General features: G+C 34.4%; 2 protein-coding genes across 3 annotated transcripts in view; one reads left to right on the top strand and one right to left on the bottom strand.

Moving 5' to 3' along the window:
* LOC131799053 (Fanconi anemia group I protein) overlaps positions 1-9,019 on the bottom strand; it is a 29,835-nt gene extending 20,816 nt beyond the window's left edge. For both annotated transcript variants that reach the window (XM_059116722.2, XM_066163726.1), the window contains exons 1-15: positions 8,848-9,019; positions 7,868-8,038; positions 7,300-7,335; positions 6,842-6,927; positions 6,232-6,299; positions 5,384-5,450; positions 3,865-3,906; positions 3,537-3,590; positions 3,101-3,170; positions 2,935-3,020; positions 2,206-2,329; positions 1,619-1,708; positions 1,220-1,298; positions 667-724; positions 160-242 (exon numbers count right to left, since the gene is read on the bottom strand). In XM_059116722.2, coding sequence (XP_058972705.2) covers positions 160-242; positions 667-724; positions 1,220-1,298; positions 1,619-1,708; positions 2,206-2,329; positions 2,935-3,020; positions 3,101-3,170; positions 3,537-3,590; positions 3,865-3,906; positions 5,384-5,450; positions 6,232-6,299; positions 6,842-6,927; positions 7,300-7,335; positions 7,868-8,038; positions 8,848-8,931 — 1,198 coding nt within the window. In that variant the 5' untranslated portion in view covers positions 8,932-9,019. The remainder of the gene's footprint in view (positions 1-159; positions 243-666; positions 725-1,219; positions 1,299-1,618; positions 1,709-2,205; positions 2,330-2,934; positions 3,021-3,100; positions 3,171-3,536; positions 3,591-3,864; positions 3,907-5,383; positions 5,451-6,231; positions 6,300-6,841; positions 6,928-7,299; positions 7,336-7,867; positions 8,039-8,847) is intronic.
* Positions 9,020-9,144: 125 nt separating this feature from the next.
* LOC131799037 (lysosomal thioesterase PPT2-A-like) lies at positions 9,145-14,605 on the top strand. The gene is made up of 8 exons (XM_059116704.2): positions 9,145-9,452; positions 10,029-10,124; positions 10,738-10,792; positions 11,231-11,286; positions 11,510-11,599; positions 12,227-12,320; positions 12,567-12,621; positions 13,396-14,605. Exons 1-8 carry the CDS (start codon positions 9,152-9,154, stop codon positions 13,537-13,539), a joined length of 891 nt encoding a protein of 296 aa, XP_058972687.2. The 5' UTR covers positions 9,145-9,151; the 3' UTR covers positions 13,540-14,605.
* The last annotated feature ends 11 nt before the right edge of the window (positions 14,606-14,616 follow it).

Below are 14,616 nucleotides of genomic sequence, written 5' to 3'. Positions count from 1 at the left end.
AGTGAAAAGTGACAAAATTTTCCCCACTGATTTTTTTACAGGTAGAATAAAAGATCTGTTAAAATGTGTCTTGCTCTCATGAGTCACAAAGGTAAAGCCCAGCCAATAATAAACACTCTTTCACTGCACAAATTTTAAAACAGAATATAAAAACCCTACCGAATGTCTTCGGACCAAATGCATCCATTAGCATGAATCCCAACTGCACCAATCCCTGAGTGACATGATCCCATCCAAACAAACTGTAGCACATAAAATTTACATATTTAGAGACTGGATTGCCAAAAAGTTATTTATTGTATGGCAATAAAGGTTACATACCACAAAATGTAGAACAAGTTCTCAAAACCAGTCAAAGACTCATTTTCTTGTTTTGATGTCTGACATTGTATCAATTTGGTGACTCTGAAGTTTCCAAATGAATACAGTTGGAAAAGTGTCGTGTTTTCTTGTCTAAAATTTATAGGAAGTATGTAAACCTGCTAAAAGCCCTTTATCTTTTTGTGTTGGTTTGCAGTGGTCAATCGCAAGTAGGTAGCATTGGCCCATCTTACCCACACTGATAGCCAAACACAGAGTACAGGATTTGCTTCATATTAATGATCTTCAGAACTAGCCATTTAATATTTAATTTTTGGACATTTTAAGTCACAATTAATTTTGTACCTGTTCTGAACTGTCTCTAGAATTTGATCCTGAACTGAAGAACATGCTGGGATATTTTCTTGGAAGAAGAAAAAATCACATGTCAGAAAGAGTTGCATTAATTTATTTGATAGGCTGAGATGGGTTAACAAATTTAACAGACTAACATGTAACGAAAATGAACATTTATAGCAAACCAATAAAAGTCCTGTTTTGTCTGAGGCAAAAAGGTAGAGCTAAAAATTAATTCTCATCTTTGGAATTCTTAGACAGCTAACTTGGTACCGTATCCAGCCAGATAAAAATTTTTCCTGGCTGATGAGAACTCAGCAAAATGTTAATAAAATTGATTGAAAAGTTGTAATGAATAGAGAGGACAAACTGCTGCAGTTCAATGAACAAGTTTTAAACCTCAAAACAGTGTTATCTTGTGTGCTATTACAGTTTTCTACAGGGGAACGAGCTAGTAACAAGATAAAATTCATTCAAAAATGTAGTTCTGTGAGTTTGTTTAAGTTAAAAAAAAAAATTGATCAAAATTTTTCCCTTTCTTACCACAGCTAAATCAGATTACCTCTAGCCCATTTGGATTGCTTTCTTCTGTCTTCATCTTTGAAACTTCTAAGCACTGCAGCCTTCAGGAAGTCAAATATCTGAAAGTTGGATTAAAAAGTGGTTTATCAAGTTACAACTGCTTCAACTACCAAAGTTAATTCTGGAGTGAATCCCTTTGGAGGATTTGGACCCCAGCCAAAGTTGAATTCACAGCAACATTTCCTTCAAAATTAGACATGGAGAAATCACCACAGTGCTATGCCATACCATATACTAGGCCAAGAGGGTAAGTTCCAAAAGAAAGTGTGCTGCTGCATCAGTTGGGGAATATAACAAGATAATTTGGAATTATCAACTTAAAATTTCAGCTTTTAAACCCTCTGTGGTAGCCAATTTACATTCCGCAAACAAGACTTACCGTTTCTTCAAATCTATGGATCTGTGCAATGGAAAGAGCTAATGCAACATTAAAAGGTGTCAAAATCATCCCTGAAGAGCTTTGATGAACCTGCAGAATAGATCATGTCATGAGCACTTCAGTATATATTTTTCATGCATTAGTTTACTCTAAAATTACATGCAAGATTTTATAACAAATGTTCATTGTCACTAAATCAATGATTATGTGTAAATTTTTCTGGGATTAAATTGTAGATAGCATCTGGATAATTTCTTGACAATTAAGTCTAATTTCCATCAAAAGTCAGAAATCATTGTCCACAGGAATGTTCCAAATGCAAAGTTTAATGACAACTCTTTGGTATCTGTAAGTTAATAACCAATGGATGGTTCTGTGAAGGTGAACACATACTAAAGATTCTTCATGACAGCAAGGACAGAAAAAGAGATAAACAAAAAATTTGAGTCTGATCTGAGTCCATTAAAATCCTAATGACAACTAGCACTATTTAAAATATCTCAGAAAAAAAGGAAAACAAAAACATTAAAGAAGAATAGAGGTAAACCTTTATGAAACCCATTTGCTCAAGAAGAACTGCTGAATACCTTTAAATATTTGATAAACTCCTTTCCCAAGTCTTGATCCTGTTTCACAGCAAATGTAATATGAAGGATAACAGTTCCTTCCATATGCCTCAGCTGATCCTTAGATAATGTCTGAACCTCTGAACTACAAGTTCAAACACAGAGCATATTAAGCTTTCGACACCTAAGAGAGACTAGCATAATCTTTCTCCTTTCAGTAACACCTCTGAATCAAACATGGAGGTTACCAGAATAAAGGAGATGTTCACTAACCTAGGAAGCTTTGATTGTTAAACAAATGCTCCTGGCGAGTGCTTTTTGATCTTCCAGTTTGGGTTTTCTTATACCCAATATCATATGACCAGTTTACCATATTTGGATTACATACCAAGTTGAAGTTTGCAGATTATAAAACAGCCAGAGAACAGTATGGAGAATATGCATACTGATGTTAGGGTGTAAAGGGTTAATGGAGATCAAGGAAAATACAGCCCATTAGTTAAGAATTGGTGATTGTTTTAATTGTAAAAGGTGAAGGTTAGGATTAGCCTTAGACTCCCGCCCAGGTTGGTTTTAGACACCCACGTAAAGAGAGGGGAGCTTCATTCAACCTACAGTTTGGAGATAGCATCCCCATGAGGTTGATTATAATTATCTTCTATTTCATAAAACATATGGTTGAAAAGCTTCATCTTTACACCAAAAATCTCCTCAATTGTACCAAAAAAAAAATACAAAAAGACAGCATACCTATCCTCTTTGTCCTCCTTGCGACATGTTTCATCTAAGTTGTTAAAAAATGATGTTACTCCTTCCAAAAGAAGTTTTTTGTGACCCTACAAAATACACATGAAATTGCATCAATAACTAGACCTTTTAACAGAAAAATGTTTTGATGTAAACAAGACTGAAATACCTTTGTAGAAAGTAGCAATAACTGATACACCAATGGAGGTAGTTCTTGAAGGTCAAGGTCTTTCATGGCTCTAGAAATTAAAGAATAAAAATAGTATTGATCATACAATGTAAAAAATCAAAGATGCTTGCAATGTGGCAATAGTGCTGAGAGGTTACATGTTTTTTTCAGTTTTTTTTTCAAAAACTTTCATAAAACTGAAATTATAATAAATCAGCAAATAATCCCCCTCCTTTTGAGTCTTATTGTGCCCTTACTATAAAACCCAATATTTTTAGAATACATTTGAAGAGCTCATGTTTTATTCACTAATAAATAAATTTCCTTAGTGTTCATCTTTATTAGTTTTATAAAAAAAAAGGATAATAACAGCAACATGCAGCAACATGGCTGTACTGGGCTAAGAAAATGAGTATGAATAGGCTTTAGTTCTCACCTCACTATCTTCTCCATTACAAAATGTAGTTCATCTGATGTCATTGGCACATCCCTGTAAACACATGAACTCTTTATCTAACGTTTGATGTCTAATAATTATGTTAAATTAATTATTGCCTTTTTTCTATTTAAACGGTGATGACACCCTCATCTACAGTTTTCTAAATTTATCACATTTGGAGTATCAATCACTGTGTATTAGGTATATAAATTACTGAGAGCTGAACAATTTTAACATTAATAGATGAACTTAATTTAAATGCAAAAACAAAATATTGAAGTTTGGTATAGAAATAGCCACAAGAAAGTAAAAAATCTCAATTAACCTGAAAACAGCAGCCAGATGAATAGCACATTGTGGGTCCCATCTGAAACAAGAGACAAAAAAACATGAAAATTAAGAAAAAAGCCAATCATTCAAGTGAATGGATGTGATTGTAGTCAAAGGGTATATTTTGGATCCAGTCATTACTCTGACTTCCTATGGAAAAGCCCAAGTTTAAATTACCTTGTGGTCATTGTCTATCTTTCTAACAGGCATTTTATGCTATTTCTGCACTGCAAAGGCCAGTGGGTTGTATTTTGACTTGGTTCAGTATTTTGACTCAGTGATTTATATGTCAATGATCTCTGACAGCAGCTCCTATATGCAAGAAGTTTACTTGTTGATTGGGGAAGTCAATGAGCTCTGAAAACATCTCCCAAATGCAAGAAGTTTGTTGGTTGATGGGGGACTCACTGAGCTCTAATAAGAGCTCCTGATTGCAGTAAGTTGAATGGTCAATGAGCTCTCGTAGGAGCTCAAGATTGCAAGAGATTTGTTGGCAAATTATGAATTCAACGAGCTCTGCTAAGAGCTCCCAACTGCAACCAATTTGATGGTCAATCAGGGAATGAGAGCTCCCTACTGCAAGAAGATCTTTGGTAGATTAGGGATTCAGTGACCTCTGATATTTGGTTGGGTAGTACCAAAGATATTGCTAAGATCTTTCCTAGACTTACATGTTGTTTCCCCCAAAAGCACCTCCACCCCCTTTAAAATCAGTTTGCACCAAGTCACTGATCCCAGTCTGCAACTATGACTGACATAGCAATGATCTCTAAGTATCAGCCTATCCTTATCTGATGTCATATCTTAGGAGTAATGGGGAAGCAAAGAAATCCTTTTAGAGCCTTTTTTGTAGAACTATTCATTGACTAGACACTGCATTTATTTATTTTTTTAATTCAAAATTCTTAATCTATTTTAATGTTTGTTTTTATAATGAATTTCAATCATTGTTACTACTTCTCCCTTTATTTGTTTAAGTAATTTTTATTTCATTCTTTTAACATCTGGTTTTTTTTTTTGCTACTTGTTACTTTGTGTTGTAACATCCCTCTTACAGTTACTTATGAATATTTGCATTGTAACACAACTTTTGTTTACAGAGTTTTCTTCTCTTGATCTTTTGCCTCAAAATGATACACCTAAGAGTGCATTATCTATGACTGCTGGTCTTTTTTTTTTTTTACTGAGTGATAATAAAGATATGCAGCGGACAATTTCACAAATTGCTTTAATAAGCAACTGAGGCCACAGAAACAGGAGAGACCTCCAAAAATTTATATCTAAAGCACTTAAACATTGTATGGGGCATATCATCCCAGGAAATAAAAATCACACCTTTTGTGATAAAAGGTAGTCAAGTAAAGTTGAATATTACCACAAGATAATTTGCACCTGAAACAAAGAGTAGTTTACAAGCATGTTTCGTTTATACATGTTTTATAGTGTATCTTGTTATGAGTATGATGCATCTCTGCTATACAGGTAGTTTCATTTAAGCCTCAGTCATACTTTACCTGCTAGAACACAATGTGTTCAGAAGATGTCTTTTATATTCCTGACCTGCCATTTCACCACCACAATCTATTATCAAAAATAAAATTTAATTTATTGCAAAATGGATTTTTGGTCAACCAAACCTTGGAAATGACCAAGGAATTAAAACAAGCAAAATGCACCAATTGCTGTTCATCTGTTACTATAATAATTATGATTCTTGGAGGTGGTAACATAACTGGGTCCTTCGGTTAATGGTTCAACCTGGAGGCAACATGTGAAAGTGTAGTATGAACATCCAGGTGAGTGTAGCCCTGAAAAGGACTGTCATTGGTAGTAGCTGATGTTTTGACCACCTGAGCTCTCACTCTGATGATGAGAGGAAGGGTCCTGATCACAGTCATTATCACTCGGGTGATGACTTCTGCCTAATTTGTCAAAATGTCAGTCGCTAATACTGACAACAGTCCTTAACAGGACCACACTCACCCAGAAGATCAGACTACACCATCACAAATGGGTCCATAAAGACATGGAGGAGAGAGCTCATACCCAGGAATACATGTTGTGTCCTCTTTTCTTACAGGTAGCATAGGTACCATGAAAAAGTGTTAATATTATATCATGCACATATGGTGACACGCCAGCAGGTGAGAATTTATACAAAACTACAAATTAAATAAAAATAGTGATACAACACTATAGCCTGACCACAGCTTCAATTTAAAAGCTAATGTACAACTTAGAGGATACTACTCTTCTAAAATTACATCTCCACAATTGAAAGTAATTTTTCTGGACAGTGATGTGTGATAAGTAATTTCATTTGAAGTCAGGAGTATATGCTTCACAATAATCATAAGTGTACCTCCTGGCATTGGAATGACATCCTTAGCTGCAACGGCAGACAGCACCTTTGGAAATAGCTCCAAAGTTCTATACAAGATAAGAACAAAGGTGTTAATAATAATCCCTATATGTGGCTAAATAACATGAAGAGGAAACACACAAGAAGTCTAGCAAACTTATCAAATGTCATAAAAGCCAGAAGTCAGTCATCTAAAATATTGCATAATAATAATTTACATAACTGCAAGGCTCTTGGGAATAAAACCCTATAGCCTCCTAAGTCTCATCCCTATAACCTTGTGGTGAGGTTTGTTGTTTAATGAAGTGGTATGCTCAGAGAAATGTATATCTAAATTAATAACCTTGGGTTGTATAGAGCGAAAATTGAAATAAGCTATTTGAATTGGGCTGTTACAGTAATACAAAATGAATGCACAAAACATCCATCAAAATGCAAATGAATGCGTCATGTTTTGCTGCTTTGTTTTGTTTTGTTGTTATGCTGTTTTTTTGGTTTGTTTGGTTTTTTTTTGGTTATACTTGTTGCCTCCCATTGACTATTAGTAGACAAAAATAAGCCACTTGTAAGTGCATGGAGACCTGTGCAACTAAAAAAATTTCTTACTTACTTTCCATTACTGAAGGAACCAGTCTTAATAGCATTTATGAATAAATCAGCAAGTTCAGCAAGAATTTTTCCAGGAAAGGCATCCAGCTAGAAGGCAAATAAAAGAAAAGTATATTCTCAAGCCAGGTTACTCATTCAGCCCAAGCTCATCCTGGGCTCAGCTGTATTAAGCTATAAGGCTTCACATTGAAAGCTGAAATATCACATTCAAAGAAATATATTTCAAACCATATAATGCCCTTTTTGACATAAACATGAATCTTATAACCCTGGTTATTTTTTCATTTATAGCAAAACAATATTGTGAATGCTGAAATTGACAATTGTAGCAGTATAACAAAGGCACACCCCTGAATGTAAATATAAAGGTGTTTTTCAAAACTATACTTATTCTGACAGTCATTATTGCATGAACAACTATTGAATGAATAACCTCTGTTGAAATTCTACTCTCCTTACCTCCATTAGTAAAAATCCAACAATTTCAGTGGCCATCTGACATTGATAGGTTTATACAAAGAAAACATAAGTTAGAAAGGGCATGGATATTAAGTATAATTTTCTAAATTGCAGCACAGTCCATATGGTAACTTTTTATCCAATTCAAAAACAATGATAAGAACTGACAGGAAAGATTGTCCTGGCTATTGAATAATTAAAACTTGAGAATTATGTGTTTCACTTCCTCACTAACTCAAATAAACTACAAGCTGGTACATAGAAGTTTCCATACATGTAAAATAATAAATCTATAATTTATAAAATTGTGTATGTATCTCAGACACCAATAGCAGTTACTTGGATAGATCACATTTTGAACTCTACATATCTGCTACTGTGAAATTGGATGTACTATACTGATCTACATGAAAGTTAAAAGACAATCTTAAAACAAGTAAACAAGTAGTGCTTCATTAGAATTGCAAGCAGGTGACAATTGCATCCTAAGTCACCATAAATACAAAGGAATTAAACAAAAAAGGAGGCACAGGTTATTGATTCCATACAGAATAATATCACACAATACCTTGTTACTAAGGTCACCTTCACTGAGTATTTGAATGGCATGCTTGAACACAAATGTACGTCTTTCCAAACCAATTTTAGTGTCACATGGTGAACCTTTGAATACAGCTTGAAGATAAGGAACTGGTTCACCCCTTCCCTCCAACACTCTGGCTTCTAATAAGTCTACAACCTGTGGAATCAACACAAATACCTATACAAATTGCACTCCACTAAATTCAATACTATTATATATACTGTTGCTATGGATTCATGGTCTTGTCTGACATGTGCAGACATCATTCAGCTCCATCACGGGTGAGTCGTTCCAGGGCAGCTGTCAGTAGCTTGCACATCTTGTCCTGCCTAATGCAACACTGTAAAATATAACTAAAACTACATGAATACTCTTAAGAATGCAAAGTGTCAACAATTAAAGCTGATGAGCCCTAAAAGCTTGAATAAGAGTGCAATGCTAAAAACCATTGGAAATATTTCCGCATAACCCCATACTACTGACAGGGCTGAATAAGGTCTGCCCATGTCACCAATGCGACAATGAATTCACAGAAACAGTAATTCAACTGAGTAGATTGAAATTCAAGCTGAAATGTTGAAGTATGTGGTTGCTACTGAAAATAAGACAATCTATTGTTTTCGAAACTGATTTCGTTATTCAAGAGCTGTATGCAAATTGAAGCACGGGGCTGCGTAGAAATCTTGCCAAACCATAAACAAGCAAGTACCCCAGTTGGTAAAATTTCCGCACAGCCCCATACTACATTATGCCTTCAGTTCTTGGATAGAGAAAACAATGACAAAAACAGTACACCGCCATTGAGAAAACAGATTTGTTTTACAATAGTATGGGGCTGTGAGGAAATTTTACCACACTTTCCCATCCTAACTAAATATCAATTTAGATATCATAAACTTGATAACGTAAAATCACGTTTTACCCCGTTGACATCTCGAGCGAATCGAATGGAACAGAAAGCTCACCTTTTGATGTTTCAGCGTCGATAGCGCCTGAACCAAGGGAGTTAAATTATTTCCCTCGCAAAGACAAATAATTTTTTCATCCATTATCCAGAGACTCACGGCAGAGCTGTTTTAAAACATAAATATAGCCAATGTACTATAATCACTTTTCTTCACTTCGAAGCCGCGCCGCACCGCGCCACCATTTTTACAAAATTTGGCGCCAAAACTTTCTTTTTTTAATGCATTTTCTGATTGGTTTATTTTTTACTGTTCTCTCCCACCAATCAATAACGTTTAATTGACAACAATTATTGATGACAAAATGGCGGACTTTCCCTCGCGCGAACTATGTTTTGCTCTTTTGCTTACTTTTTCGGCGAGGAGTTTTTGCTTCAAACCGGTGATCATCGTCCATGGAATACTTGATCACGCTTCAGACATGAAAGATCTTGCTTCGTTTATAACGCAGGCCCATCCCGGCACCAACATCACGTTGATAAAATTGTTTGAGGAATTAGACAGCTTCAAACCCATGTGGATGCAGGTCTCGGCAATTTCTGAAAAAGTACGAGAAGTGATGCAGGAGGCTAAAGAAGGAGTTCATATTATCGGCTTCTCTCAAGGTAATGGCTTATTCTTAAACTATTCATTTGAATCCATATCAACTCAAGTGGTGACCCTATTCAAAGATCGCACTTTATCAAGTGCAATGCTAGTTATCAAATGAATCTTCTTACAATTGTTTAGAACACTCCTTATCCGTTTAAAAGACATGTTAGGGAATCAAACGGCACTAACGTACTCAAAGGATACGCGCATAGGATACTAATTAATTCATTCAACGTGCAAAACATTTTGATCGCTTAGCATGGACTTTCATCGTAACGGAAGTTTTACACAAATGTTAAGTGATCACGCGTTGTTGATCATTTTTTTCCTGAGCAACTTTTGATTTCCATTGAAAGTATTTTTTTAATTGTAGTTTTAATAGCATAATTTTGAGGTAATTTGGATTTATTGTCGCTGTCATGATTTCGACCATGTTTATTTCCCCGTGACAATCATACGATGAATGGGCAGAAACGTCTTTTTAGGGTGGAGGTTGAGTATAAGGGCTTGAAGAAAGATTGTTTAAGAGAACAGTTCTGTAAAAGCTGTATATTTTGAAAATATTTGGCACTTATTTGTTATAACAACAGGTGGACTGACTGTGCGTGCAATCTTGGAGACCATGGATGACCATAACGCTGAGAGTTTTATTTCCCTGTCCGGTCCCCAGATGGGACAATATGGAGGTAACAGCTAGGAAAGCATTTTGTTAGGACCTGCAAAAAAGAACAGAAACAGGAGAAAAATAATCAAATAATTATGATGTTACTTGATGTACAGCCCCCATCTTAAGATCAAAGGTTTCAGACATGAGTCAGACCCAAACTGTGGAATTTCATCCCTACTTGGCAAAATGCTAAGTTACCTGAGCCTCTTGACCCTTTTTGCATCCTATCATCAGTATGCATAATCTCCATACTGTTCTCTATACATTTCCTAAGGTGCTGAGAAGGAGAATTTGTTTAACAATTGTGAGTTTCTTTCAATGATGATCATTTCCTTGAGGGATATTGTGAGGAGAAATTAAGGTAGATGCTAGTCACTCGAAGGGGTGAACGAGTGAAAGACAGCTGGTCTTTATAAGCCTTTCTTGTAGTAATAAGAGTGACAATGGAGTTCATTTGCATACAGGTTTTACTATTCATGGCTTATTTTTTACTTTGTTTGCACAAATGTATATAAAATTTAGCTTGCCTTGTTAGATTTGGATTTAAAGATGGATGTGCCTGGCGCACAGACAATAAAGAAAAGTTGCTTCCCTAATGCCTTGTACTGATTTATTTACATCATTTTATGCAGACACTGACTATCTGAAGCCTTACATTCCAAAACTTGCTAGAAAGGATCTTTACATGTAAGTCTACATAACAATTATTCCATTATTATTAGTTGGATATGAGATGATAGATGGCGAACAAAGTCCACAAGGTCCAAGTTGTATATAATCATCCCATATCAAACAAGCCCAAGTGGAATAATTCTTTTGTGAAAAATGCCCCAAAATATAGAGAAATCTTCCCAACTTTATTTTGCAAGAACAAACAGAAAGTTAAAATTTACAAAAACACTTTCACTTTAACTCATCTTGAGTTCATGCCTGCTTATGATATAATGGCATATATTCCAGAATGGCTAAGCCAATGAAAACTCTTGAATTGCATTGCAATGATCCAGTTTTTAATAAAAAGTAATATGTTTTATAGTATCAATTTGTACTTGCATGTTACAAAGTTCTACACAAAAAAAAAAGATGGTTGATAAAGTTGGTTTTTGCTTTCCATATTTCTTTCAGACTCTTTTACACCAAATATTTTCAAGATAGAATTTCTTTAGCAAACTACTGGAATGGTAAGAAAATTTGCCTTTAGCAAAATTTCAAATTGAAGAAAAACCCTTATGAATACATTTTATTTATTACCACTACATCCAGGAGCATTTTGAGGGCAGTCACAGCAGAACAGACCCATGAAAGAGAACAACAGAATCTTCTCATGGTTTTCCTATATGCAAGCTATGTTTGTTTATCTAACATGTGCATGACCTAAAATGTTAGTTTTTTTTTTCTAACTAGATCCATACCATGAAGACAAGAACTATGAGTATAATGTATTTTTGCCAGTAGTAAACAACCTCAATTCATCAAAGTTTTTCAATGCATCAGGTATGGCCAAAAATTGGTTTGTGTTATTTATTATGATTTGGGTCCTAGTCAGTTTCATACTTTACAAAACACTGCAAACATTTTGCAAATAAATAATGATGATTTGAAATATATAGTAACCACTTCATTTTGCATCTCCTTTTCATCTAAGGCTTGACATAATCCTTCTTTTTCAGTTTAGGACAACCATCGACCATTCCTTTCTATGCCTCTTATATCCTAACATCAATATGTATATTCTCTATACTGTTATCTATACATTTCCTTAGATGTTGTCAAGGAGAATTTTTTAACAATCAAGAGCTCCTTGAGTTTGTGATCATTTCCTTTATTCTCATGACCTTAATGTTAGGTTTTGGGATGACACTGAGAATTAAATGTCTGGCACTCTTGGGGTTACAGGGTTAATGTTCCTCATTTATTGATTAGTCACTGTACTCAGCTGAAAAAGAGCAACTATTAGCCACTTGAATTGCTTTCTCTTGGCCCATTCCCAAAGGGAGCAACAGCTTATTTGCCTTATTTGGCTAAAAACAAAAAGGTAACATCTCTATTAAACCCTTTTTTAGCCAATTTTCTCAACAGGGGACAAGATATCTTAGATAGTGTTGCTAAATTCTGTTACAGTTGGTGCACAATTCAAAGAGAATTTCCTTCGAATCAAGAACTTGATTTTGGTTGGAGGTCCAGATGATGGTGTCATTACACCATGGCAGTCAAGGTAATAACTTAAAACAACTACTTTTTCAAAGAGTCTTACAAACTCTGGATATATAATGCAGCGTATTACTTAAAATCAAATATGCTTTTTAATAAAAAATTTATCAGGTCATTTTTAACTTGATCCACAATAATGGCAAAAGATATTGCTACACTTAATTTTAGTTGTTATCAGTTGCATTGGAAATGTTTTAGCATGCAGCAGATACATATATCCTGAATTTTTCTACTTTCTTTATCACTATAGCCAGTTTGGTTTTTATGACACAAGTCTAACAGTTGTGGATATGAAAAATCAACAGGTCAGTATTTAATATTCAGGGAATTATGCAAGTTTTGGGGCCATATATGACTATGCCCCTAAACCTGAAAAATGCCATTACAATTAAACCCTTCCTAAATAGCTTTGCAGGTCTGTACCTGATTTTTCTGCTATATGAACAGCTTTTTAGTCTGCACATGATAGAAATTACTGATTATTAAGAATTATGATTACATTGATATTATGTTAAAGGAAAAAAATCATAATTTAAATCCATGCATAACTCTCCGCATCTGAATTTATAATGAATGGACTAGTCCACTGCGGAGTATAGGTGGGGGCCAAGAGCCCCCTTTTTATTAAATTGGAGATGCATCCAACCAGCATTACATAGATGCTGGTCTCAAACAAGATGTGTGGCATTTGGAAGTAATGTATGTATTGTATTACAGTGTACATGCTTCTTAATATTAAACTTATAATAAAGTTCCTATTTTAAGTTGTATTAATAGAAATCACCTTACATCCTTATGATTTCCTAGTTAATTCATTCATTCTCACCTACACAAAAGTTTGAAAGAACATAAACCAATCACAGTTCTGGGCTTTTTGATTTGTGAGTTTCACTCTCTTCCAAACTTTTGAAGGTTATTCTTTGGGCACAACAACAGCACAGGGAAGAGTTTAAATATCAATAACCAGTGAAATGAAGAAATTTGAATCAATGAATTAAGTTAACTAATTCTTTATCAGCAAACTATAATAACCAGATTCAGAAGATCATGTAAAGAATTAACTTAAAATTCTTCTCTAGGTTTACCTTGAAGACACCTTTGGCTTACGCACGCTAGATGAGAGAGGGTCAGTTCATCAATACACCTTTCCTGGGGTAAATCACACACATTGGCATGGAACAGAGAAAGTCTTTGTGGAAGCTATTGAACCATGGTTAACTTGATGTTAAAGCCTTACCAAATTAGGTTCAACATAGAGCAATTTTACATTTGGATTAATGATTACTACTGGTAGCATTAGGCTCTGCAATGGAAATGCGATAGAAATGCTTTGGATTCTTTTCAGTCAGAGTCCAAAAATTTACTTTTAAAAGTTGACATGAGGAATTGTTAGGACTTGAATCCTAAAGCTGCTCTCATTGATTTACGAGTAGTTTGCTAGAATACATTTTTAAATACTCTTAGGCATCATAGTCAAAAAATAGAGACTGAAGTGAATAATGGCAGCAGGGCAGGTTTTGCTCAACAGAGTTCTTCCTGAAAAAGGAACAGAAATATGAGACTGAAGTTCATGCAGTTACATTTTAGACTTTTAAAAGATGTTTCATATTCACTTTCACAAATAACTTAAGAATTATAAGAAATAATTGGAGAAATATTTCAAAATTGCAATTCTATTTTTTAAAAAATTCAGTACATAGGAAAAAATGCAATGACCAATCAGCTATTTTGGATCTTGTGCATTAGTTTTATGAAGTGGATATGCACAATAATTTGATTTATTTCTATGAATTATTTGGTTCTTGTAAGTGAAGATGTTTTACTGGCTTGTACTTTTTTAGATAAACAAAGATGTTGAGCAATCTTTCAAAAGTTTTAAATTTTTAAGTTAATTTAGCAAAATTAAATTTTAGACGTTGAAGTTAGACTTTGTGGCCAATTGAGTATATCTAGTTATGTTGTGTTTCCATGAGGCATAGTTGCTATTTAATTTTTTTTGGCTCTTATTGAATTGCTGATACACCATGGCAAAGTCATATTTCAAGATACATGGCCTTTGAGGCACAGTTGCAGTTATGTGCTAAAACGGAAAATCTTTGTGTTCAATTTGCCATTAATTATGCAATTATAAAAGATTGACAATTTCCAATATTTGATTTTGTTTGATAAGTCAACTCCAACAACAGGAGTGTATTCTATTCTTTTTAATCAGTACATGAAGCATGCTACATTGATTTCATAGCCTGAATTTTTTAATTTTTAGGATTTCACTTTTGGAAATAAATAAACAGGATTGCTCA

This window comes from Pocillopora verrucosa, chromosome 1 (genome assembly GCF_036669915.1).
Source record: "Pocillopora verrucosa isolate sample1 chromosome 1, ASM3666991v2, whole genome shotgun sequence".
Classification (NCBI taxonomy): Eukaryota; Metazoa; Cnidaria; class Anthozoa; order Scleractinia; family Pocilloporidae; genus Pocillopora; species Pocillopora verrucosa.
This window is presented reverse-complemented; position numbering and strand designations above follow the sequence as displayed.